The sequence below is a fragment of the Ostrinia furnacalis genome, unplaced genomic scaffold (assembly GCF_004193835.3).
Source record: "Ostrinia furnacalis isolate ACB-3 unplaced genomic scaffold, ASM419383v2 OfSCF6303, whole genome shotgun sequence".
Taxonomy (NCBI): domain Eukaryota; kingdom Metazoa; phylum Arthropoda; class Insecta; order Lepidoptera; family Crambidae; genus Ostrinia; species Ostrinia furnacalis.
Window position 1 is genome coordinate 224416 of NW_021136542.1, and position 26841 is coordinate 251256.

At 37.0% G+C, this 26841-nt stretch overlaps 4 protein-coding genes across 4 annotated transcripts; all 4 read right to left on the minus strand.

Annotated features, from left to right (window-relative positions):
* Positions 1-681: 681 nt before the first annotated feature.
* Urm1 (Ubiquitin-related modifier 1) lies at positions 682-1854 on the minus strand. Its single transcript, XM_028317556.1, has 2 exons — positions 1556-1854; positions 682-856 (listed from the first exon to the last, which is right to left on the minus strand). Exons 1-2 carry the CDS (start codon positions 1754-1756, stop codon positions 728-730), a joined length of 330 nt encoding a protein of 109 aa, XP_028173357.1. The 5' UTR covers positions 1757-1854; the 3' UTR covers positions 682-727.
* A 418-nt stretch (positions 1855-2272) lies between these two features.
* LOC114362248 (zinc finger protein 709) lies at positions 2273-14008 on the minus strand. The gene is made up of 12 exons (XM_028317555.1): positions 12329-14008; positions 11795-11926; positions 10866-11405; positions 10301-10431; positions 9946-10020; positions 8965-9100; positions 8210-8328; positions 6927-7041; positions 6019-6147; positions 4484-4585; positions 3579-3674; positions 2273-2916 (listed from the first exon to the last, which is right to left on the minus strand). Exons 1-12 carry the CDS (start codon positions 12434-12436, stop codon positions 2776-2778), a joined length of 1824 nt encoding a protein of 607 aa, XP_028173356.1. The 5' UTR covers positions 12437-14008; the 3' UTR covers positions 2273-2775.
* A 1685-nt stretch (positions 14009-15693) lies between these two features.
* Positions 15694-17685, minus strand: LOC114362250 (uncharacterized). The gene is made up of 3 exons (XM_028317557.1): positions 17493-17685; positions 16914-17033; positions 15694-15918 (listed from the first exon to the last, which is right to left on the minus strand). The coding sequence occupies exons 1-3, from the start codon at positions 17616-17618 to the stop codon at positions 15775-15777; spliced, it is 390 nt and encodes a 129-aa protein (XP_028173358.1). The 5' UTR covers positions 17619-17685; the 3' UTR covers positions 15694-15774.
* Positions 17686-20581: 2896 nt separating this feature from the next.
* Positions 20582-23923, minus strand: LOC114362242 (zinc finger protein 189-like). The gene is made up of 4 exons (XM_028317543.1): positions 23519-23923; positions 22978-23132; positions 22031-22229; positions 20582-20698 (listed from the first exon to the last, which is right to left on the minus strand). Exons 1-4 carry the CDS (start codon positions 23720-23722, stop codon positions 20582-20584), a joined length of 675 nt encoding a protein of 224 aa, XP_028173344.1. The 5' UTR covers positions 23723-23923.
* Positions 23924-26841: the final 2918 nt, after the last annotated feature.

Below are 26841 nucleotides of genomic sequence, written 5' to 3' on the forward strand. Positions count from 1 at the left end.
TATTATTTATTATTATTTTATTATTACTTACCTACAGATATACATATGTAACTAGCTGTGCCCGCGACTTCGTGGGTACGCGGGAAAATACACTCGACATCAAATAAATCGCACCTCCCGCGACAAGCACTTTCAAACGTATGCATCCCCACTTCCCACCAATATTGGCACCATTTAAAAGCCCAGTTCTAATATTCATTTCATTAAAGGAAATGTTTTTACACCGAAAATGTGTCTTTAGCAGGATCCAGAGCCACTTCTTCAAAAAATAGGTACTGTTAAGTTGGGATTAATCGCTATCCATCTGTTCAAGACGACACGTGAGATCATTAATTGGTTTTATAACCATAAAAATTGGTCTAGTTAATCCCAGAGGTGTGCCCAAAGAGAGGTCTTTTTTCAAGTCACATTTATGGTATATGTTAATCATTTATTAAGAAATTAAATGTGTTTTTCTCTAAGGATATTATCGGGCTTTCAAATAACACCAATATTGTTGGGGCACCAGGATTGTGTCAGAAGAAAATCTTTAAAGTTCGCGTCGCGGAAGGTGCGGTTTATTTGATGTTGAGTATAGTTGAATATTTCCTGTTTTTGCAACATGCAACTGCTGTGAAATGCTACATAATCTTTCTGGAAATTCAATACTTATTTAGGTATAAGGTAAAGGCTTCTTAACAATATAAAATAAATTTAATTAAACTTAAAATAATTAATACACTTAAACTTATCCCCCATGCAACGTAGATATGAACATTATTGTATCGTTTGCTTGTAGTTCGTAATCCAATTCACCATAGAGTTCCCAATCTGCATCATTTATGAGCACCAATATACCTGGCCTGACGGAGTCACCCTGAAAAGTATTTTAACTAAATTGTAAAACAAATCTACAAAAGTTACAGGAAAGATATTTATTTGCTTAAGGTCTATTCCACTTTGATCATCTGGCTTTGATGACCCAGGTGATCAAAGTGGACTTCCAGCGACCATTTAGTGTCCTTTGATCACCCACAGATACGATGCCCTGGGTGATCAAAGTGGACTCCAGTTAAATTATTATTTTAGTGTCCTTTGATCACTTATAAATAAATCATACCTCTGATTAGTCACATACATGTCCAATTTGTTTGGTTTTTAGAAAATATCAAAATGCTACAAAACAAAATATGTAAATACAACAATTAAATTGGACATGTGACTATTCAGAGGAGTTGTGATTTGTTTGCAGGTGATCAAAGGACACTAAAATAATAATTTAACTGGAGTCCACTTTGATCACACAAGGCATCGTATCTGTGGGTGATCAAAGGACACTAAATTGTCGCTGGAAGTCCACTTTGATCACCTGAGTGATCAAAGCCAGGTGATCAAAGTGGCTATTAGACCTTGCTTAAGCAGGTGTGGAAACTTAATACAGAGCAATATGAGTCGGTCTTACTATCTTTATAGAACAATAATAATGTAATTAAATACATTTCCACCGATGGGTCTTACTAGATTTATGGGGTAATTGTTTTATTCATTTATTTTATAAACCTCTTGAAGAACCAACCTGAAGGAACAATTCCGGTCTCTCCTTTAGTAAGTTATTCTTTATCCACTGTAAAAGCTCCTTAATGGTCCAGTTTTCTTTTGAAATTTCGGGAAAGTACTTTTTTAGAGCAGGCAATTCGACTTCACGTTTCTTTATCTTATCAAAAAGCAGCTCTGCTCCGCCGCCGAATTGGATATTTAATTTTAAAGTTTCTGCCATAATGTAGTAATGCAACGTTTTAATTTTTAAAGAAAATAAATACAAAACATTTGATTTTGAGGTTATGTTTTCGTCAATATTTATTTTGACAATTTGACAGCTGTCAAACTTTACACATTTACGAAGCATGTTTTATTTGTTTATGCACTGAGCTCAATCGATAGCTCAACCATTTCTCGGAATTCGATTATAAACCTGCAGTGCATCACAACAAAACTAGCATTGAGTAATGTAAAATGGGAGAAGTCAAACATAGAGAAAAGTAATACATAGGAAAAGTCAAACGTCTTTTGATCTCTGCAGTCTTTTTTATAGCCAAGGTCCTATAATGTTTGTTTAAGGTTTTAGACTTTTAGTTTAACTATAAATTAAATGAAATACTGAATTCGCAAATTAATTATATTTATCACTTACACAATTTAATAAATTATAAACACAATTTCTATACAAATGCTGGAGAAATAAAATTATATTAGAACATCACCATTGTTTTATGGTCATTGCATGGCATTCGTAGGAAATACTTATAAATGCATTTACATATTTAACTTAATTTTAACTAGAGATCATAGTTTAAATACCTAATTTTACTCCATAGCACTGTCTCAAAATGTTCACAGGACATAGGTCAACTTACTGAGTACTCAGTCACATAAGGCCACTGTGACACTTTCAGCAACTAATAGGTATGTGTGTGACATTTTCAGCAACTAATAGCTACTTTGTGTGACATTATCAGTCAACGTACTTTATTGCACATGCGCGAAGAAGATAGACGTAATGGCGGACTTAATGCCAAGCAGTCTCTACTAGTACATCTTTGCTCTGCTTTCCATTGGGAAGTCGATTCTTAACTCCTATGTTCTTCTGATTAATTTCGTTGCGAGTCCAATGATAGTTAACTTTACAGAACAAACTTGACCGTCCCTGGTCGGGTTATGGCGGTCAAGCTATAGATCCTGGCTACACAGGAGTTGCAGCGGTGGGAACGAGAGGTGGGAATAGTCAATATCCCTCTTTCAGAGTAGCTCATGGGAATCCAGCCCAGATCTCGCCGGCAGCTTCAAATGTACAGTACGAATGTGCACTTTCATGGAGTTGGACTGGGAGAACGATTTTCCGCAGTGCGAGCAGGAATAGGGCTTCGCCCCCGTGTGCACCTGTGGAGAAATGTGACGATAAAATAAAGGTTTGAATATTTAGATAATTGGGTATTTGCCACCACTCCCCAATAATTCTTAAGCACAACTTTTTTAAAAAGGCACTTCATTCTGGTCTTAAAATACCTGTAAATTAAGATTTTTGGTGGAATCAATTGAAAAAAAGTAGTTTAATTGAGTTGACAAAATAGTGACGTCACTGACTAATATTGCCATACAAAATATATGTTGACAGTTTCGTTTTGACAGTTTTAAAAAGTACGTCAATGAGGGTTTTCGCGAATGAAAGATCCGCTAGATGGCGGGACGTGGATGTGGGGTCTGACTGCTGCATTGCAATGCATGCTGATTGGTGGATTTTGACATATCTGTCAATGTCATGTCAAAAATAACCAATCATGCAGCATTTGGACCTCGCGTCTACGTATTGCCATCTGGCGGATTTTTCATTCGCGAAAACCCTCATTGATTGGTGGTGGCAAATACACTGTGGACACGATTTACCAATATTAAGGCACAACTTTTGCAGCAGCAAGTAGATAAATAATTAAATTATCCATGATATAACTATACTTTATTGTGAAATTCAGCAATTTAAACCAATCCAAAACATAAATACTTGGCAAGTTTAATAAAAGCTTGTAAAATAAATGTATACTTACTCGTACGTGTCTATTGAGGTTAGGTTTCCCTTTAAACGCTTTGGGGCAATGCGGGCAGGCGTACGGTCTTTCCCCGCTATGTGTGCGTTGGTGAATCTGTGAATAATTATAACATGTAAGAAATAGGTGATAAATCGAATAAAAAGTAATCATTGCTGACTCATCAACACGGCTCAAAATTAATAAAGAAGGATTCGTATAATTATGTCAAGGAGAATTTTTAAAAGAACGCGCGTGATCAAATCTGTTACAGACTAACGCCCGTATTCACAAACGATGCTTGCTTAAGTGAAGCAGCAAATCGAACGCACAGCGTTGAATAGAGCTCTGTGATTGGTTCGTGTGTCACCCTGTGCATCCACGCGCACTGCGAGACCTCATAGTAATGTTTCTGAATACGGGTATAATATTCACGCGGATAAAAGCTAGAGAGATTAATATTTATAGTTTGATTGTACACCACACAAAACTAAAAATAAAAGAAATGAACCAAAATAAAATCTATACTAATATTTTAAATGCGAAAGTAACTCTGTCTGTCTGTTTGTCTTTCTTTCACGCCTAAACCACTGAACCGATTTTGAGGAAATTTGGCATAGAGATAGTTTGAGTCCCGGGAAAGGACATAGGATAGTTTTCATCCCGGTTTTTGAAACAGGGACGCGCGCGATAAAGTTTTTCTGTGACAGACAAAATTCCACGCGGGCGAAGCCGAGGGCGGAAAGCTAGTAATAAATAAAGTTAGTTCCTAATAAGTTCAAATCAAATCAAATCAAAATTATCTTTATTTGTTTAGACTAATTAAATTAGTTCTTGCAAATCGTCAAATGCTCTTAAGGAGCCTATACATGTCTCATTCTTTTTTTGCCCTACCAGATATATTCATATTATTTTTTTGTTCATACCTGTAACCGCTGAGCTACACTGAATCTCTTGGGACACTCCGTGCATTGGTAAGGCCGCTCCCCCGTGTGAGTTCGCTGGTGGAAACGAAGCGATGTGGCCGTCTGAAAATATACAATAAACCTCATTTAAAGCCTGGTCCGTGAGCACGTAGAATTTTGTCCAATGACCCCAAGCTACCCATCCTTATCGCTCGCGCGTAATTATGTTGCTGTCGCGCTCGCACACTCACTGCGGGCGCCCGTCGCACAGTCGCGACAGCAATATAATTACGCGCGAGCGATAAGGATGGGTAGCTTGGGGTTATTGGACGGGATTCTATGTGCTCACGGACCAGGCTTTAGAATATCTAAATATACAGGGTGGAATTTTGTAATGCCACCTGGAGGGAAAGTACTCTTAATACTGTACATAGAAAAAAATACTGAAAGAAAACATTCCTTTATTTTTGAAAAGAAAAAGAACTGCATGCAAAGATTTTCGAAAATTTTTGGAAAACTCACTACCATACCATAAAATTTTCTGTACCTACATAATTAAAATAATTTAAGATTTCATGGTTTTCCTTTCATTTGATTTATCAAGTTTGTTAGAGAGATTTCATCTTTATACTTAACCCTAACGATCGATGTAATAAAAATACAGGGTATAATTTTTAACAGTTTTTAGTTGATTCGATTCCCGGTGTTGCTAGCAAATTTTTGAAAATCTTTGATTGCAGTTCTATTTCCTTTCAAAAATAAAGGAATGTTTTCTTTTTTTCTATCTACAATATTAAGAGAACTTTCCCTCCAGGTGGCATTAGAAAATTCCACCCTGTATATCTCAAAGGTGACTTATTGAATGACTGACTGACTGACATAGCGATCAATCAACGCACAGCCCAAACCACTGGACGGATCGGGCTGAAATTTGGCATGCAGGTAGATGTTATGACGTAGGCATCCGCTAAGAAAGGATTTTACGAAACTCCGCCCCTAAGGGGGTAAAACGGGATCCACGCGTACGAAGTCGCGGGCGGCCGCTAGTTAATAAATATTCTTGGACAATTTCACAAAGCGCCAGCTAGCCCCAAAGTAAGCAACTAATATGCTTGTGTTATGGGTGCTAGCTTGACTTAATACTTTTTAGAATAGAATAGTTATCTCAAACTGGTTTTATTAAAACTTGAAAAAAATTATTACAAATTGAGCCAACGATCTTGCTGAGCAACCGTTGTGACAACTGATGAAAAACGTTAAAAATATATCAATAGTGGTTGACCCTTTTTCGTGGTATTTTTCATTGTTTAACGGCTAAACAATGTATAATTTCGTCCAATGACCCCAAGCTACCCATCCTTATCGCTCGCGCGTAATTATATTGCTGTCGCGACTGTGCGACGGGCGCCCGCAGTGAGTGTGCGAGCGCGACAGCAACATAATTACGCGCGAGCGATAAGGATGGGTAGCTTGGGGTCATTGGACGAAATTCTATGTGCTCGGCGACCGGACTTTAGCGCTATTTTCTGCCAAACCCCCCCAATTATTACACTCACCGTACACTTCTTGCCACAAATCTCGCACACAACCGGCGCTCGTCCAGGAATGAACGCGTCCTTCAAGCGGAGGTGCACTCGCTGGTAATGGAGAGTGTACGAGCGCGCCAGACTGAATGTTACGTTGCACTGTAAGATACAATAGAATAATCTAAATATATAAAAGGAGAAACTGACTGACTGACTGACATATCAACGCACAGCCTAAACAGCTAAACGTAGGCACTTGAAATTTGGAAGGGACGTAGCTTAGGTACCTTAGAGGTGCACTAAGAAAGAAATTCCCGAAATTCCCACGGGAACGGGAAATAGCGGGAAAATTCTTTTGTATGAAAAATCTAAACCGCTTAAGTTAGACGCTTGAAATTTGGCATGCTACCTGCATTAGTAAACTTAAAGCTTAGTTACAACAGGATATTGCAAAATTCCCACGGGAACGGGAGTTAGCGGGAAAGAACATTTCTATGAAAAAATCTAAACCGCGTTAGATAGATGAAGGGGGTAAAACGGGATCCACGCGTACGAAGTCGCGGGCGGCCGCTAGTCAAAAATATTTTATTCAATTTAGACCACAAGCGGCACCTATGAACGTCAAAATATAGTAAATAAAAAAGGTAGCCCTTAAGGGGCACTTTACATGTCTGTAACTGTCAAAACGACACCGGATACGGATTAGTCAAAATAGTTGATGTTCATTCGCAGTCCAGTCGCGTTGCAGTTAAATTTTTTTAGCGCAATCGGGGCCTAGGTTGTAAATATAAACCTCACCACTACAATAGTGACTGAGTTTCTTGCGCTGCTTCTTCTCAGCACTGGCCCATTTATTGTCCTGAAGCAGTGGTAGGGTTAATACTGGGACGTGAAAAAGTGCTTTTTAAAGCGTATTTACAGAAATAAATTAGTTTTACCTCTTCACACTTCATCCTTCTGTTTTTCTTCTTGATTTTTTCTTTCGAGTGCTGCTTCAAGTGTTCTTTGAGTTCAAACTCTGAAATGCATCCTTCCCCGCATTTAGCACACGGTCTGTGAAAATATAGGCTTTATTTCTTAGCGGTTAGAGTCGCTTCTCAAACTAAAATTTAAATAAACAACTTGAAAAATCGGACTGCGAAAATACAGGGTAGAAACGTTAAGTGATCTCACTCGATTATTTCTAAACTACACAACAAGATATTGAAAAACTGGTTCATGAGCTCTTTCAAACGGTACCAATAATAGGTTACAGAATAAACTGGATCTATCTGAAAATTCAATGTTTCCAGCTTCCATACTAAATGTATGCCAGACACACAATATTAGAAATGTATTTTTTTTTATTTAATAATAAACTCTTAAAATAAACGCGAAAATTGTATTCTTATTTTAAATTATTCATGGAAAACATTGGTTTTAGGCTTTACTTGCTATAATATTGTCAAGAGACGAGTGTCATCATGACTGTGGTAGTAGTAAATGTATGGAAGAAGGAAACATATAATTTTTGGATAAATCCAGTTTATTCTGTAACCTATTATTAATACCGTTTGATAGAGCTCATGAAGCATTTTCAGGATCAGTAACCAGTTTTTAGATATCTTGTATAGTTTAGAAATAATCGAGTGAGATCACTTATCGTTTCCACCCTGTATAGGCTTTTATGTCATTTTTAATTCATCGTTATTTTTATTGGACACCACACAAAACGAGCAAATAAATGAAATTAAAGTTCTAAACAGCACAATTTAGCTAGGCAGTGATTTCTTCAACAAATAAACATGTAGAAAAGTATATTTTGAGCTAACTTAATTTCAATCTTCCATACCCCTCAATAAAGCAAAATATTTTTCAATGGATTGTAAACCTTATTATAAGGACAATAAGCTCAATATCCTTTATATGTGATGCAGTAAACCTGTCAAATAGTCGCTGACATAGCCCCACGGATTAGCAAGCCGAAGTGGCAATGGGCAGGGCACATAGTACGCAGAACTGACGGCCGATGGGGCAGCAAGGTTCTGGAGTGGAGGCCGCGTACCGGAAAACGCAGCGTGTGACGTCTCACAAGGTGGACCGACGACCTGATAAAGGTAGCAGGAAGGCGCTGGATGCAGGCCGCTACCAACCGTGCGATGTGGAAGTCATTGGGGGAGGCCTATGTTCAGCAGTGGACGTCCTGTGGCTGAAATGATGATGATGATGTCAAATAACTCACCTAAGGCTAGGGTCACACTGTCCATCCACAGCGCTACTCGAGTGCCTTTTGAAAGCGTCTATATTTTGGAACCGCACCTTACAGTTAGCACATTTCGTCTCCAATTCCGGCTCTAGGTCCTGAAATCAATATTGCAACTTTTTATCAGGATTTTGGTATTAATAAACATTTTAGTTAAATCATATTATGTATGTATAAATCAACATTTTAGTTAAAACATAGAATTACTGAAAAACTAGTATTGAAATCGGACTGGAAACAAAAAAGTTTTTTATTTTTGCTTTCGCGGTAACAAAAAAGTTACAAGTGTTTAAACTTTGTATGGAAATAGCTGAGCGTGACGTCAAATGTCACCCGCCCATAGTAACTTGTATGGGACTCGTGTCGTTCTAACATGACCAATGACGTCAAGAGAAATGCCAAGGCTACTGAAATGTGAGAAATAAAAAACCTTGTATATTTCCTATTACTCTTATTATTAATTATTTTAAAACAGAATTATGCTTCACTAATATTGAAGTATACAACCAGGTATTTATATAATATTAACTATCTGTAAATTCATCGTTAAAAAAAGTTATTGAGAAAAGAGTAAAAATAAAGTTTCAAATGCATTTTTCTCGAGTTTATAGTATTTGCACTTATGTCATTGTAATTCTAAGGGTGCGATAAGATCCTGAAAATATCCTAATCAATGCAAATAAATTATCCTTGATTCTTTAAATTTTAAATTAATTAATAAATGAATAACTTACCTTAACATCTCTATGTGCCTTCTGCTTGTGCATCCTCAGCCCGTGCTCGCCTATGAACGCCTCGCCGCATATGTCACAGTTAACGTGTTCCGAAGGGTGGTGGATACGCACGTGCGATAGGTGACTAGTCTTCTTGCTGGAACATTAAAAATGTATTTATACATTGTGCAAACGGATTAAGATTCAAAACTAATATATTTTTTCAATTGCTGATTTTAGAATAGTTGTCATGAAAAAATGGTATTATAATGGAATGTTCAATTCGATCAAAAACTATCGGTACGCACTTTGCCGTCAGCTTGTAATGGAATTTTAAAGTGGATTTTCTTGTGCGTATTGAATCTGTGTCGACCCAATCGGATCAAACCCACAGGACATATTAATTCTACGAACTCTTTCAACGACGGGTTTCTTGTTAGTCAAATAAAATAAACTCGTGAATCCAATAACTGCGGTTTTGAACGCAAAATCTGAAAACTTTGGGGGCTATATTAAAAATATTTCCAGAAACCATTTTTCTGCCTTTAAGTGACGAATAGTTTTCAGTAGCAAAGACTGGAATCCCAGCACACCCAGACGCGACCAAATCAAATACATCAGTTGTCAAAAATATTTCTTTTCTGTAAGCTTTTAAACAGCACTAATTCACAAAAACTTGAAAAACAGCTATTGTATCAGATGGGTATTGATGCCACTATATTTCGCTTGCCTTAACCACTGAGCTATGGAGTTGCTCGACTGTTCTGACCATTAAGCTACCGTGTGTGACATTGAGCAAACCTGTGCGTGACACTGAGCAAACCTGTTGATAGGTTTGCTCAATGTCACGCACGGTAGCTCAGTGGTAATTTTTTAAACTCGTATTTGTAGTAATAAAAAAATGATTTTGCAAAAAAAATTGTTTCTACTAATAAAAAAAATAGTGTTGCATAAATGATTAATCACTTTTTTTATAATGTTAGTGCATAAATAAATACTTACGTGAACGACATACCGCAGAACTTGCAAACAAAAGTATGGCCGCTGTGCCATTTCGAGTGCAACTTAGCTCCATGTCTATAAAGGAAAATAATTATAATTATTCATTAGAGAAAAAGAGACTGACAATAGTGACTGAGTTTCTTGCGCTGCTTCTTCTCAGCATTGGCCCATTTATTGGGGTTACCTACGCCACATCGAATGACAAATGATCGAAAATCAAAATATCGAACACGTTTCATCGAACGATCAGAATATCGAATGATTAAAATATCGAACGTTCAAAATTTCGAATTTACAAATGATCGAACGATCAAAATATCGAATGATTAAAATATCGAAAACTAATATGACTCACTTAGACTTGGAGATATGTTTGCAAAGCTTGCAGACGTAGTTCCTCTCATGTAATTTGGCAAGATGGCCGCGTAACGCACGCATGTCTTCGAATCGTATGTGGCAGATGTCACACTCGTATAAACCGCTGCTCTGCAAGTTGTATACAGGGTGTGCAATTAATATATGTATATAGTAAAAGTTATTTTTAAAAAGAACAATAAATGTAGATCGTTCCATCCACGAAGAACATGATTTTATGACAAGTTCAAGCACATAACTATATTTTTTTAATGCCAAAAATGTTGGTAGGATTTAAACATGAAAGAAGTGGCCATTGGGAATCTTTTTTTTTTTTAATATGTCATTGTGTTACATTTAATTTAAATTTAAAAAATCTGTCTTTTTAATAAACAGGTTTTAAAAAGTTCATAGCATGTTTCTATGTTGAAGACAAACAATAAAAACGTCAAAAACATATCAACTTAGCAAGTAGATATTTCCTGCTTGCAAAGTTGATGTTTTTGATGTAATGTTAAATTAGTTATGCTCATTATTTCCTTGGATAAAGTCAATTTACCACTTACCGGATCATGTCGTTCCATGTGATTTTTATACGTTTCAGTTGATATAAATCCTTTGAAACAAAGATCGCATTTGTAGAACGAACTCAGATAGTTCATCGTACTCTTTCTCGCTTGAACTTCCTCTATTTGCTGCTCTTTCGTTAACATTATCACATCTACTTCTCCTTTTGGTATATCATCATCTAAATCTACTTTATTTTCTGTTTTAGGTTTTTTCTCTACCTTTTTGGTCAATTTCTTTTTTAACTCAACGGGTTTTTTCTTCACTTTAGACGCTGGTTTGGATTTTTTCACAATTTTTCTAGGACGTTCAACGGATATTTTGATTTTCTTCGGTAATATTTTGATCGGTAAGTCGTCATCGCTCGATTCGCTTTTTACTTTATAATCATCGTCATTAACATCATCATCATAATCCCTTTCTTCTTTGATAAACTGATCGGTTTCTTCGTTTGTATCGCAACTGACTGTATCGTTGGTTTTTATTGAAAATGAGAAAGGTGATGTGAATTTTAGGCTTTGAATATAGGATGTGGACAGCTGGAATGGAAGATAGTAAGCAATATAAGTACTTTACAAAGGTTACATTTTATCGGTCCAGCAGAATAAATGTAAACTTTCATTCTGTGTGTTATAATAAAATACTATTTGTTTTCCTAACAATAAAATAAAATAAAAGTTTGTACCATTGTTGATTTTTTAATAAAATTAAAATTAATTTATTAAGTTGTGTACCTACTTTATGATGCAATAAAAAATTTAGTGTTTAGTCGAACCAAGAATCAAACTTTGAACCACAGTGGGTTCGTAAGTGTTTGTAATACTAAAAAAAGTATACAAGCTAACATCCATAACACAAGCATAATATTAATTGCTTACTTTGGGGTAAGATGGCGCTATGTGGAAAAGTCTAAAGATATTTTACTCACCGTTTCCTGCCATTTAGCAAAGTTAAGGAGATCCTGGGAGCTGTCGCACATTCGCTTGAAAGTAACACTCTTGTCTAAAAGTTTACTGCATACGCTGCAAGCGTACTGGGGTAATCCGTCTGTGGTTGACATCTGAAATAAATAATTACAACATTATTCTGCTGTATTTGGTCACAAAAAAGCACTATATTTACAAAAAAAGGTGACGATTATTTATAAAAAAATGATTTACCTATATTTTTTTATAGTTTCTTATAAAAATCACTTGAATGTGTACTGTAACTTTAAAATTATTGCTAAACAATATTATCTCTAAATGTAGACAATAAATACCTACAATAATACTTAAAGTTTGATGTTTTGTGAGAAAATAAAGTAAAATAAGAATTTTATAAACTTTTTAATAACAATATTTTTGTTATTTAAAATACTCATTTACATAAAATAACTACAAATTGCGTTAATTTAAAACTTATCTGTATTTATTAAAAGCAGCGTAATCAAATAAATTAACAAATAAATAATAAAACAAACCCCGATTCCTGTGAGTGTTTCATACGCTATATGGAGGCGATAATTGAACATATTGAACAGTTTTATGTTCGTTGACAAACATATACGGCAGGCGAGTATGTCTTCCATGATTTTGATAGTAATTTCATACAAGATTTTATTTAAAATCTATTTTTTAAACAAATTCAGGTTATGTTTTGATTAATCACAGACTACTGCGCATCGTAGACTACTGGGCGTCGCTTGTAGAATAGTGATGGGATCCATGAGCTACAAACGAGCTCATTCATTATAAGAAATGAACAGACTTCGTAAATGCTCGTTGCAGGGGAAATGGCGAACTTTTTGGCGGGAAAGCGAGTGAAACAACTAAAGTCATTCAAGTTTTACCTATTTTCAGTATTTAGCCACAGACGACTATTATTCTGTATTAATGGTGGATTATTTTTAAAAGGGAACTCCTTGGCATCTACAAATAGCAAAGCGTCAGCGTCATGTTTCACCGCTTCATCACTGCTTAGTCGTGGTTGTGCGCTATGCTATGTGGCTAAAATGACCATCTGACAATCTAACTATAGGGCGATTTTAAATAAACAAATAGCTATATTTTTTGTATAATTTATTATCTACTAACAATTATTTACAATTTCATGTTTATACATTTTACTAAGGCAACGTTTACATTTTCATAAATTAAACTAAAATAAAATTATATTTTGAGTAAATGAATATACTCAATTTGACAAGTTACTACAAAACTTAATAAGGTACAGTCACCAACAGATTAGTCTTTCACAAAATGACGCATTTTGAACTTTAGAATCCTTTGGATATGGTTCAAAATTAATCACAATTTTGCCATTTTGTGGGTAAATCAAACGCTACCGCTGTACATTATTATTATTATTTTAAAAAACTTAAGGACTATTTTACGTATTTCGCTCACCATTTGGCGCTACTGATGTCACTCGTATGTGGCGACAACTGGTTAACAAATACGGTAAACCCTCATTGTAAAAATTAACTAAAAACTTGTGCTTAAATAAAAAGTCCTTCCCCGAAGCAGACTAGATTATACGTGAAAATTTTATCATATTGTTACAAATTGAAATTAACCTACTACGGAAGACAAATAAAGAAGGCAATTAAAAATATTATGAATGTATAAAACAAATTATTTTTATTTCAATTTTGTCGAACAACGAGCCTCTATACAAAACGAATTTTTCAAGTATTCTAACAAAAACTAAAATTCATCGCAGAACTACAAAATCGCTTCACAAAAGCAAAATTCTCATAGGCACATACAAAATGTATTTCTTACGCCCGTATTCACAAACGATGCTTACTAAGTGAAGCAACAAATCGAACTCACAGCGTTGAATAGAGCTCTGTGATTGGTTCGTGTGTCACCCTGTGCGTCCACGCGCACTGCGAGACCTCATAGTAATGTTTGTGAATACAGGCATTAGTATAATATGGGGCTCTTATTTATTACACTCGCTTAGCAATAGGTAGCATATTAAAAAACCATTGCACTTCAGTTTTATATTCGAGCCACGATTTATTTTATTTAATTTAGGTTCGAATGTTTCATTCTTTAAAGAATAATAGTAATTTATTACATTACACTAGCTGACCCGGCGAACTTTGTTCCGCCTTAATGGCAATAAATAAGCAGACTTTTTTTTAATTTCGAACGGGATAAAAAGTATCCTATGTCCTTCTCCTGGCTCTAAACTACCTCCCTGGCAATTTTCAGCTAAATCGGTTCAGCCGTTCTTGAGTTATAAGCGAAGTAACTAACACGACTTTCTTTTATATAATAGATTATTGCACAAAATACTAATCCCTCGTGGAAAGTTATACATCGTTTCATCCACTCGGACGCGCCCCACCATTCTTCCGCTGCTGTTTGAGTGTTATCGGTACACGCTAAATGCTCCATGAGTGCACACGCTAAGCTAAAGCTAAGCAAAAATGATGTTGAAGAAAAGTGCAATCCCAACAGAGCTAGTCTTAATCTAGGTTAGGCACCCGCTAGAAGCCGTGACCTACTATGTTTGTGTAAATAAATAAGTTGAATTATTTTTATCATCTGAGTTTTTCTTAAATATTCTTAGACCACTCTCCCATATAAAATCCAATTCAAATTATTACTGCTGAGTGTGAATTAATATTATCGACATCGATGTTATTCATGTGAAAAATATCATAACATGCATCACTGACATGCACACATATTTACTTTTACACACACAAATGACATCCCAATATTGGTTTGTTTGACATCTCGTGATTGTTGCTCTATTCCGAAGGAATATTAACTTTATGGACCAAACATTGTGGGGCGCGGCCGAGTGGATGACACGATCTATAATAGAGATGAGACGTATTTACTAGAACAGATCCACACACTAGGTATTTTACAGTACTAAGTGGCACCTATTCCAATTTTTAAAATACTTGATCCACCTAGTATTTTTTAAATTACACGATTTCCGACCCTACCATCAAAGTAATAGAGGTTATTATTGCATAATCCGTAGTCGTGTATTACGCGCACCGCGTATTTCTCGCTAAGCTTATGTGCGAACGTAGAGATTCACTCCGTCTCTGTCTGACAAACAAATTTGAGCGCAGGCAGGTGTGAGATAGGAATAGCCTGTTGAAGTATGAAGGGAGGATATCAATAAATCAACAGCCAGCAAAAACATTATTATTCAATTTCAAATTGCATTATTAATACTACGGTTGTATCTTTTCAAAGAAAATTGTATTTTAAAGTCATAATACGTGGATTAGTCCGCACTAGTCGCGTCAAGTATGGTAAATTACTACGTACTAGGTGGAATAGGTATTTGGATCAAGTATTAATAAATACTTGGAATAGGTGCACCTAGTATCAAATTTACCTAGTATAACCCATCTCTAATCTATAATACGCTGGGTTATATGGGAGCGGTTGCCATGCCGCTCCCATACTCCAGTCACTGACTGACCTAAGCATTTGATCTGTAATAATACTTTAGTCGTGTCGTGGTGTAGAAGTACGTGGTCGCTTACTATGGGCCTCATAAGAAGGCTCAAGGTCACCCAAAGGGCGATGGAGCGGGCTATGCTCGGAGTTTCCCTGCGTGATCGAATCAGAAATGAGGAGATCCGTAGGAGAACCAGAGTGACTGACATAGCCCGCAGATCGCTAAAATCAAGTGGCAGTGGGCGGGGCACATAGCTCGTAGAGCTGATGGCCGCTGGGGCAGGAAAGTTCTTGGGTGGCGACCACGAGCCGGAAGACGTAGCGTGGGCAGGCCTCCCACTAGGTGGACCGACGATCTGGTGAAGGTCGCGGGAGGTGCCTGGATGCGGGCGGCGCAGAACCGGTCTTTGTGGAAATCCTTGGGGGAGACCTTTGTCCAGCAGTGGACGTCTTTCGGCTGAAACGAACGAACGAACGAACGAATACTTTAGTCGTACACAATTTCATACGTAAGCTCTTCATCTTCGTTCTCAGTTTTGACCTCGCAGTTTATTACTTCGCCCTCGTTTATTTGTAACGGTATTGCGTTTTCTGGCAGTATTGTCAGCGTTGCTGGGACCATCTCCGCAGGCTGTCAAAAAAGAAAAAAAAAATAAAAATCCTTGGACATTTCACACTGCGCCTCTAGTCCCAAACTAAGCAAAGCTTTTCCTATTATGGGCACAAGACAGCGGATATAAACATACTTAAATACTTTATTTTGTTTAATAATACGGGTTGATGAGTTTTGAAATATGACCAATTTTATTTATTTTTTAAAAATGGACTTAATAAACGTCTTAGAAACCCCACAGACCACTGTCTTTTACAGTCGGCCGTTAGTTTGGTCGGCTCCTAATTTGTATGAATCGGCCGATACCAAATCGGTGTAATGTGCGCGCAAACTGATTAACAGCCCCACTAAACTATCGGCCGACAAAAAGTCTGCGGGGTCTCTAAGGCCCATCTACCCCCGGTGTCAGTGTGACGTGATAATTTTAGGGCACCCTGTATATTGTTTTACTAGCTGTGCCCGCGACTACGTACGCGTGAAAATTTACATAATATTTCCCGTTTTTGCAACATTTTAGTTTACTGCTCCACCCGTGTTGGCTGTAGGGTGATGTTATTATAGCCTTCCTCGATAAATAGGCTATCATTACTGAGATTAGCACGTTCAAACAAACAAACTCTTCAGCTTTATTCGTTATAAATAAATATAGATTTATAGCGGTCGCCCGCGACCTGGTACGCGTGGACCTCGTTTTACCCCCGTTAGATATCATGTTAATAGATGGCGTTTCACGGCTTCCCCCGCATGAATATTTACGAACGTCAAAAACAGTAGTTTGTCCAGCGTTGTAGATTTTAATCAATGGCGATATATAGCGCTTTTTAGACACGTCTTATTTATTTATTGACATTTATTTGTCACATATCGTCATAAATTATAGCCTATTATGTTAATATGGATATAAACAATAATACTGTAAAGTTAAAACCGTTCAGTAGTTTTTGAGTGAAAGACTAACAAACATCCAGACATCCAAACTTTCACCTTTATAATATTAGTAGGATAATACGCACCTCTACCGGTTCTTTCTTGATGAACGACGAGCCGAGCGTAATTTTACGTCCCGCCGGGGTTTTGATCTCGTAATACACGTCCTGAAGCGCCGGATCTTGTCTAATTAGTTCCGCCAACTTCTGCAAAAAAACATTTATATTTATATTAACCCTTAACCTGTTTCAGTCACATAACCACCTACCTGGAGTCTCTCAGACTCCGCTCTTCTCAGGACTCTAAACAAAAAACTAAGTTGTCTAAAGATAAATTAAGTTATAAAATGTTTTTTTAGTGTTTTATTTAAAAAAAAATATGTATATGTTGCAGTCAAAGTCATAACCAGTCAAAACCACTTTTGACTGATTTTTGCAGTTACATTACATACATTGCAAAAACATTTTATTTTATATGGTTTTGACCGATGCCCTTAGTCATCACTTTTGATTTGACTGATTTGTCCAGTCAAAAGTGGTTTTGACCAAGGGCGTTAGGCCACTTTTAGTAGCGAAAAATCAGTCTAAATTCATACAAAGTGTTATGATTTGAATTGATTTGTGAAAATTACTTGGAAATCATCAAAAATGTGTTATAGCACCTACCTCCATATTATCAGGTGGTTCCTCTCTCCTGGGTTTCTTCGGTCTGCCCTCTGCATCCATTTGCCTTCGTTTCGACTTGTATGGAGCTGGCATCTTCAGATGGACTGTGTGGAAGTGAAGCTTCATGGAATTGGATTGGGTGAAGCACTTGCCGCATTTAGGGCACTCGTAAGGCTTGATCCCTGTGTGGACCTGAAAGAATAAATCAAAATTATTCTACTTTGTTAACTAGTTTTTTTCTTCTAACTAGCTGACCCGGCGAACTTTGTTCCGCCTTAATGGCAATAAATAACGGGATAAAAAGTATCCTATGTCCTTCTCCTGGCTCTAAACTACCTCCCTGACAATTTTCAGCTAAATCGGTTCAGCCGTTCTTGAGTTATAAGTGGAGTAACTAACACGACTTTCTTTTATATAAATAATTATTTTCGTCTTTAATTTCAAGAAATCTACATTGAAAAACGATAGAGAAAAGGTTTTTTACATTGCATAAGATAAATATTTTTTACCTGTAGGTATTTAACGTGCTATTCACACAAAAAGGGGCTATAAACACAAATTTCGCAAATCAGTCCGAGTAGAGTCAATGCACTAATTTAAGGAATTTGTGAAGTTGTTGTTATTATTTAAACAAGATTAGTATACCGTTTGAATGGGGATAGACTACAGAAGTTTTGATAAAATCCGAAGATCGCTATCTCTTTAAAAAAAAAAATTATAGCCATGTAAACTTAAATGTTCAGTCCATTTTTAACTTTTCGGAAAACTTTAAAGCTGAATTTAAAAAAAAATTGATGATATTTGCCAGTAAATTTAGATTTGATGCAACCCTACATCAATGCACGTCAAAACAAAATATTTACTTTGAGGCTACGCCTAGTAGTTTTTTTTAAAATCGAAATTAAATGATGCGATTTGGGTATTTTGGTGAAATTATTAAAAAAATTAATATAAAAGTAGCCGCCTGGCATGGAACGTGTTTTGGGGGCTGAAAATATAGGAAATGGCCCCTTCTATACGCCAAATCATTTTGGCACACGATGCGCCAAACACCCTGTATTATAGTACTTATTTCCTTATTTTCAGTTAATGATGTGGTCTAAATTAAAAAAATGGGTTGTAAATGAACTGTACTTACTTAGTTAACTTAACATTCCTTAGCTTAGCTGAGCAGAAATCAGGATTTAAAGCAAACAATTTTGCAACCATCAATGTGTCGATTTTGAGCAGATTTGTGCTTTCTGCTTTCACAAACTCAGGATCCATGATAATTTTCAATAAATGCGAACTGTACAATATTTTTATGTGAAAACAAGGCGTTTATATGAAAGACCACGAATAACCTGAAACTAGTGTTTGACGTTTTGTTGTTTACAATATTGGTGACGTAGAAACATGGCGGACGGTGTTTTCAGTCAAGAGAAAAAAAAGTAAAAAATTAACGGGTTTCAGTTGAATTTTTACAGCAATCCCTTATTTATATTTATTGAAGTTTATATATTTCGGACCCTTGTACAGAATAATATTTGAATTAAAAGTTATTATGATAAATGGTGACATGAGGCAACTAGCCTATTTATTTATTCGATTTTAGAATATATTCCCAAAAAGTCTGAAAGGTGTTTTAATTTGTATCACTTGGATATGATTTCTATTAGAAAGTGTTGTGAGTGTGACGCTTGAAGGGAAGGAAGTCAACCTAACCTAACCAACTGCGTATTTCTATACTGTGTAGCTGGAAATTGTGGCGGGAGCTCTTTGACGCGTTGTTTTCGGCGAAGAATTGCGCGCGCAGATTTTGACAGCGCGAAATACCTACTTTAGAAGAAATACCAAGCCTTAAGCAAGCGTTGACGTCACGGGCCTCTTCTTATGAACTTTGGGGCGCTTTATCTCTTTAAATTTTCATTAGTTTGAAAAAGTGAAAAATACGTGTATACACTACACACACTTTTTGATAAGTTAACTGACGGACTAATTAAAACTCTTGCTTTTTGACCCAGGCAACATCCCCATTCTACGTGCTCACGGACCAGGCTTTAACAAGGCATACACTAAAAAACAATATTTACAGCGTATTTGAACTTAAATAAAAGGCTGAGTTGCACCACCTAACTTTGACGGTGACTATAACGATAACCGATTATTTTTTATGGAGTTTGACAGATTTTTGGCGTTTGTTAAAGTTAAAGTAAGATGGTACAACCCAGCCTAAGTGCTGTCTTAATAACGGATTGCCACGGCATGCAAAAAAGTAATTATAGGTCTGGGCGCTTACCTCAGTCACTGCCTGAGATATGGGAACGGCACGGGAGAAGTGACATTGACATCTTATGACGTGACAGAGGATTTATATACGTGATAGATATTCCGATACTAATAAATAAGAGTAGGTACTCGATACCAAGTATTTATTGTATCGAATCAATTTGCGATACATAATCGGTATCGAAACAAAAATACTTGGTATCGAATCAAATCAGCAAAACAATCGAAAACAATAAAAAAAAACCGAGAACGCATCATACAGAACTGAGAGAGCAAAAACAGTCAGCTAATCAGCTTTAATCGGTTACCGAGTTACCGGTATTCGTCGCGTGGCGGCGTGAGTGACGCGTTGTCGCGCGCTGGGCCAGCCGAATTCGTCCGACTTCAGCCGAGCCCGAGCAGAAAGCTGATTGAGATGAAAGAGATGTTTTCTTCTCAATTTTGTTTAAATTATTGTCCTTCAACGTTCATTGATAGCACCCTCAAAATAATAAAACAAAATAAAAGTTCCAAAAAGTATCGATATCAGTAAGTATCGTTACTTTAGGAGTACTTATTTAAGTAGTATCGAAAAAAGATTTGAGTATTATCGAAATGAGTAGGTATCGATACTTAGGTGGTATAGATGACCCACGCTGAACTGTCCCACCAAACTCAATGACAGGGGGGCGCTACCATCGTTCAACTATATGGTTTCCAACATGGCACAAATCGGAACCAGCGATCCGGTATTGACGGTGGCGCCCCGCTGTCAATGTCATGGATAGGACAGTTCAGTATTTTGGAACTATACCTCATGCACTTAAACTTTGGGATCAAACTTAACCATTATTTACCTGCAAAAACAGTGACATGGTGAAACTCTTCGGACAGTACGTGCATTGGTATGGACGAACGCCCGTGTGCACTCTTTGGTGATACCTCAGAGCTGCGTTGGACTGAAAAAAAAAAACAATTCAAATTATTTATTAGTATGTGGGCCCTCATTAGGGCACATAAATTATACACATCCCAATTTAGCTTGCCCTATCACTACTTAGGGACAACATATCGGCGCGGACACGTTTGCTAACTTCAATAGTGACGTGTTTTATTAATTTTTTAGCAGTGACAGCACATACCGCTTAGTGCCATTTTGCTTACAAGCGCTTTTTCCATCAAACGCACTCATTGTCACGCGAAATGTCGTGTACATAGGTACGCCACTATTGTAAACAACGACTACTTGCCATTTTCGAGTTGCATTGTCTTTGTCGTTCATCTAGGACAACGGATTAGCTCTTTTATAGCCCGACCAGGAACATAAAAACCCTCGCCATGTTGCGGAAAACTAATGGTACTAATTTCTTTTATGGCAACAGTAACTGAAAACTTCATTGAGATGTCACCTTGCATGTCAGTCTATTGCTGTCAAAGTGTAAACAAACTTTATTTTAAATGTGCGCAATTGATTTTGTGAATTAAATTGCTAAAATCTTTTTATAGTCGTGAAAGAAAAGTGGTTCACAATGTGTTAAAGTATTTTTCGAAGAGAAATACTAAGGGTTAGGACAATATTTTCATTGAATAATGTTTCCGACAAAGGTTGTCAAATTGACTGACATGTTTATAGCATAGTACAGTCCACTATGAAAATTACTGTGGTTTGTTTCAACTACCTATTTTAAAAATTTTTGTCACTTTCTAAGTGTTGAATTTTATGGAATTGGGAAAGAAGTACCGAGTTTGAAGCTTTCATGAGCAAACATTGCAGTTGAATATTCAAGTTCTGAATTTGATTATTGATGAATTATAAAATAAATCCTACTAGCTCGATTGATGGTTTCATTTAATTTATTTAAACCAGGTTACCTATAATAATATTTTTTCGTTAATTTATGAAAATATCAGGATAAATATAAATATAAGGATTTAGGACGCTATTTGGATCAAATATGTAATTGCTCAATAATGAATAATAAATAAATAAAATAAATATCAAATTAGCCCGTAATCCTGAATCCTGATACATAAAGTTAGCCTATTAATTTAACACAGGTACGACTGTACTCAGTGTTGCACTATCAAATGCAACTGACGCGCCTCTATGCCAGGGTTTTTATGTTCCTGGTCAGGCTATACTACAGATCTCTCTTGAGCTTATTATTGTTAGAACTATCGATAGTACAAGAGATAATAATTGATTCAAAGTTTTAGGAATACTGTAATGTCCAATCTTGATGTTATTGTAATATGATCTTAAATAAAATATTATAACAATAATAACTCACAGCATATTTTTTCCCGCATGTCTCGCAAACGATATTCTTATGCCTGTACACTGGCCGTTTCCTCTGTCTCGGCGGTGGCGCTGGCTTCCTCACCGAAGGCACTGTGTCTGGGACCGTACCGTCCTGGGATATAGCGGATTTCGACGGCAGGCTCTGCACTCGAACTGGTAAATGGTTCTTTAGGGATAAGGTGCCGACGCTGTGGAAACAGAAACTGTATTGTTAGGATATCAAAAGAGGCGATTAATAAATTTTAGCACCAAAAAACATGTTTATCGCCCGTATTCACAAACGATGCTTGCGTAAGTGAAGCAACAAATCGAACCCAGTATTGAATAGCTCTGTGATTGGTTCGTGTGTCACCCTGTGCGTTCACGCGCACTGTGAGACCTCATAGTAATGTTTGTGAATACGGGCGATCGAGAAAACCTTTGCTGGTACAGTTGACAACACAAAACTATATATTTTTTGCAGTTATTACAACACAAGATGCTAGTTTTTATGCTCTCAAGTGTACAGTTAGCATCAAATAGTTCAAAAGTGGCTAAAAGGTTGTCACCATAAACTAATTACCCTACGTAATTAATTACCTCACCTAACCTAACCCTCTAAAGTAAAAATTAATAGCCACGATAGCCAAACGGTGAAGGGGTCGGACTGGCCGACTCGTGATCCGGGGAACGCGGGTTCGGTCCCCGCCGCCGCTCGTCTATTGTGGTGAGCTCACTTGTGATACAAGCATATTTAGATTAGTTCGAGGGGCTAACGGGAGTATTAGTAATTTGTGTGATAAAAGTTACTACTATTCTAATAAAAAAAAATATCATTTGTAACATGTTGCAAACTTATTGGCTGCTTTGGCTGCCACGCACTATTTGATGCTGACTGTACCTAAGCCACAAAAGTAAAAAGAAATAAATATCAATGTTTCTTAAAACAATAGTCACCTTTCCATAGACGTGGAAGATTCGATCATTTCTGGAACAACAAAATTTTCTTCGTGGTCTTCGTCTAAATACACCACCTCTTCCTCCATGAAGGGGATGTGGTCGGCTTCTTGGTGGGCCACACATTCTTCCTCCGTCGGGTATATGTTTCCGCACTGGAAAGAAGAAAATGAAGAAACATTATTATTCGGTACGTACAAGATATGTCTTTAGAGTACAATAACATTAAAGATGGCATAAAATATTGGATTTACAAACAATAACAATAAAAATGACATAAAAATATTGAGTTTTGGTACCTGTACCAAAATGGTATAAAACCATGGTATTAAATTGGATATTGGAATACAATACATATCACTTAACTTTAAACATTTTTTAATTACTATAATTTTGCTCGTAAGTTTTAGAAAGTTTGTCATAATTTCAAAATAGTCCTACAGATCTTTGGTTCAGAAAAGCAATAGTGTAGTGAGCCAACTGTGTAGTAAGACCCAAATGTTGGCTAACCAAAACAAATAACAAACAATATAAAACTTACCTCGCCGCATTTGTACTCAGTTATAGTAGGTGGCGGGACTTTTTTGAGCCGTCTGACGAAGTGTTTCTTGAAGGTTTCAGGGTGCTTCACTTGCAAATGGTGCCTGTGAGACTCCTCATTTTCAAAGGCATCCCCACAATCACAGACTATGTACTGGATGCCCACGAAAGAACAATATACCGGGCTCTCGGATTCACCGCTCATGGTTACAGATTTCCACACTCCCACAGATAAAATTATTAGAACACGAAACGAATTATTAATTTTCTATGGACCTGCCAAGTGCCGCCATTTTGTATCTGTGCACGTGTGGTGACATCGGAGGAAGTCGGAAGAGATCAGTGTTGTACCTGTCTGACGTGTTTCGATATCGATAGTTATTATTTGTCGCGTAATTTAAAAATCTTTACACACGAACTGTTAGTTTTGCAATTTAGTGCTATAAGTGACTTAACACCTAGCTTTCAATTGTCCGAAAATCAATAAGAAACGCAGCTGCTTAAAATCAAATGTAGTAATATTTGTCACACGGCCGCGGCCTGAATTTTATCTATTTAAAAGTTAGCTAGCAAAAATTACCCCCCTGAAATTCAAGATAGCAATATTTACGCCTTCGAATATAGGTACGTATAGAAAATTTATTTATTTATTTATTTATTTATTTNAATTTTGGAATAAAATATTAACAAATATTTAATGTGAAATGTGGCGCGGACTAAGAGTTGACATATTTTTGTGGAATGACCCATTCAACAAAAAAATAATCGTTCAAATTGGTTCATAATCGGCGGAGATATTGCGTATAAAAAAGTTCATCCCCAATTTTCCACCCTTGGTGGTGAAATATTTTCTTCAAATTCGCATGAAACCACCCTTTTGATAATACCTATTCAACAAAAAAATAATCGTTCAAATTGGTTTATAATCGGCGGAGATATTGCGTATAAAAAAGTTCATCCCCAATTTTCCACCCTTGGGGGTTGTTTTTTTTTATCATTAAATTTAAATGGGACCACCCTTGAGGTATTACCTATACGCTGAAAAAAGATTTGTTCAAATCGGTTCATAATTGGCGGAGTTATCGAGTAACAAACATAGAAAAAAAAAACATACGGGTCGAATTGAGAACCTCCTCCTTTTTTTGAAGTCGGTTGAAAAAAAAACTACTGGATAGGCTTGAAAAAACGCTCGCTCAGTAGCCGCCTAAGCGCTGGTATGCTAGTATAGAATAAATCAATATCTAGTTCCTTACTCAGTCTGTTAAATTTGTCGCCTGCACGCCATATAAAGCTATTCTGTCTATAGTTAGTGGTCGCCTTCGGAAGAAAAATAAGTGGATTAAATCTCATGGGCCTTAGAGGCGCCCTCAGAGATATTTTGGCTAGTAGGTGTGGGCAGTCAATTTCACCTGTGGCAATCTTTTGCAAATATGTGACGTCGGCTATCTCGCGCCTCAGTTCCAAAGGAAGAAGGTGGTGTTTTCTGCAGAGGGGTAGGTATTCTGAGGAATTATAAGAGTCTTTCATGCGAAAGCAGATAAATTTCACAAACTTCCTCTGAATGCTGTCCAGTCGAGATATGTACACCTGATATCTGGGGTTCCAAACCTGTGACGCATATTCTAAGTGGCTACGGACAAAAGTGCAGTACAAAATCTTTAGTGTTTTAGCCTTAGTGAAGCCAACTGAGCTACGCATCACAAATCCGAGGGCCTGACAGTCTTTGGTTGCGATATTATCAATATGAGAGTCAAATAATAGCTTCATGTCATGCGTTACACCGAGATCTTTAATACTGGTTTTGCGTTCAAGTGAAGTCCCTTTGAGTATATATGTGGACAAATGAATGGCTTGTTTACGGGAAAAGGTGACCGCAAAACATTTAGAGGGATTAAGATCAAGTTGGTTGCAAGAGCAGTAATATTCCAAGCGCAACAGATCAGCCTGGAGAGCATCAGCATCTTCTTTTGAAGAAATTGTAGTGAAAATTTTCATGTCGTCAGCGAAGCAAAGAAGACGAGATGAGTGGAGGCACGAGTTTATGTCATTTACGAAGATTAAAAATAATAAAGGGCCCAGTAGTGACCCTTGGGGCACACCACTGGGTATTGGCACCCAACTGGACATGTAGTTGCTGACCACCACAGCCTGTAGTACGATTTGAGATATATGAGGTTAACCACCTGAGTAAATCACCTCTAATGCCGATTTTTTGTAATTTCGATAAAAGGATACCGTGGTTTATACGATCAAAACATTTGCTGTAATCTGTATATATGACATCGATCTGTTTCCCGTTGTCCATTGCCTCGGTAATATAGTCATTAAGAACGACCAAATTCGATACTGTCGATCGTCCCCTCAGAAAGCCGTGTTGATAATCACTAAATGCGGTCTTAAGTGAAGCATAGATTTGGTCGTACACTATTTTTTCAAATACCTTTGAAATTATACAGAGTTTAGAGATCGGCCTGTAATTTAAGACGTCAACCTTGGACCCCTTTTTATGAACTGGTGTGATGAAAGCTGATTTCCAAATCCCAGGCACTGAGCACTCGAGGAGAGATTTTTGAAAGAGGAGACAAATTGGTAAAGCTAATGCCTCGGCACAGTTAATTAAGATCGGTGCGGACAGAAGATCAGGGCCAGCCGATTTGGAGGGATCCAGTTTTGAGAGTAGCTTCTGAACGTACCAAGGGGTCGTCACATTCACTAACTATTACTTCTTCATTCGACAATACTAAGTCTAGAATTCTTCCGTACGAATTAATAATACCATTATATTGTCGGAGGTGACACGTATTGAGTTCGTCGATTAATAGTTGTTCATCCGGAGTACGATAGTTGTTAGGGGAAAAAGAACCCATGGCATCGGGGAGCCAAGCTATACCACTAAGATTAAAATCACCAATAATAAGAAAAGTGTCGAACGGGTGAGCTAAAATAATGTCACTTAATTAAGTTAAAAAATTTGATAGTTGCAGAGAGAAGGTGTTGCCACGGTTTTGATTACACAAATATAATACACATAGGTGAATTCTATTAACTTTTCTGGTATTTCTACATTTAACCGTTAATGTTATCCACAAATCCTCAGCGGAGGACTGGAATTGCTGTTGTGTAACAACAGATAATTCTTTACGCGTAGCCACCAACACACCATCGCCGCGACCCTGCCCCGTTAGGGCATAGTCCCGGTCCCGCCTCCAGACCACATACCTACTGTCGAATAGCTCCGTGTCGGATACACTATGCACTAACCAGGTCTCAGTAAGGATGACTACGTCATACGAGTGTATATTAAGTCTATTAAGCTTCGCAGTA

Excerpts from the sequence above, each read along its gene's own strand:
- Urm1 (XM_028317556.1), bottom strand. The coding sequence starts at position 1,756 with ATGGCAGAAACTTTAAAATTAAATATCCAATTCGGCGGCGGAGCAGAG. Across the intron at positions 857-1,555 it reads GACCGGAATTGTTCCTTCAG|GGTGACTCCGTCAGGCCAGG; the intron begins GTTGGTTCTTCA and ends AATACTTTTCAG.
- LOC114362248 (XM_028317555.1), bottom strand. The coding sequence starts at position 12,436 with ATGGAAGACATACTCGCCTGCCGTATATGTTTGTCAACGAACATAAAA. Across the intron at positions 7,042-8,209 it reads CAGTGTGACCCTAGCCTTAG|ACCGTGTGCTAAATGCGGGG; the intron begins GTGAGTTATTTG and ends ATATTTTCACAG. Across the intron at positions 2,917-3,578 it reads ACCTCAATAGACACGTACGA|GTGCACACGGGGGCGAAGCC; the intron begins GTAAGTATACAT and ends ATTTCTCCACAG.
- LOC114362250 (XM_028317557.1), bottom strand. The coding sequence starts at position 17,618 with ATGAAGCTTCACTTCCACACAGTCCATCTGAAGATGCCAGCTCCATAC. Across the intron at positions 17,034-17,492 it reads AACCACCTGATAATATGGAG|AAGTTGGCGGAACTAATTAG; the intron begins GTAGGTGCTATA and ends GTTTTTTTGCAG. Across the intron at positions 15,919-16,913 it reads TCAAGAAAGAACCGGTAGAG|CCTGCGGAGATGGTCCCAGC; the intron begins GTGCGTATTATC and ends CTTTTTTGACAG.
- LOC114362242 (XM_028317543.1), bottom strand. The coding sequence starts at position 23,722 with ATGAGCGGTGAATCCGAGAGCCCGGTATATTGTTCTTTCGTGGGCATC. Across the intron at positions 23,133-23,518 it reads CTGAGTACAAATGCGGCGAG|TGCGGAAACATATACCCGAC; the intron begins GTAAGTTTTATA and ends TCTTCTTTCCAG. Across the intron at positions 22,230-22,977 it reads TCTTCCACGTCTATGGAAAG|CGTCGGCACCTTATCCCTAA; the intron begins GTGACTATTGTT and ends CTGTTTCCACAG.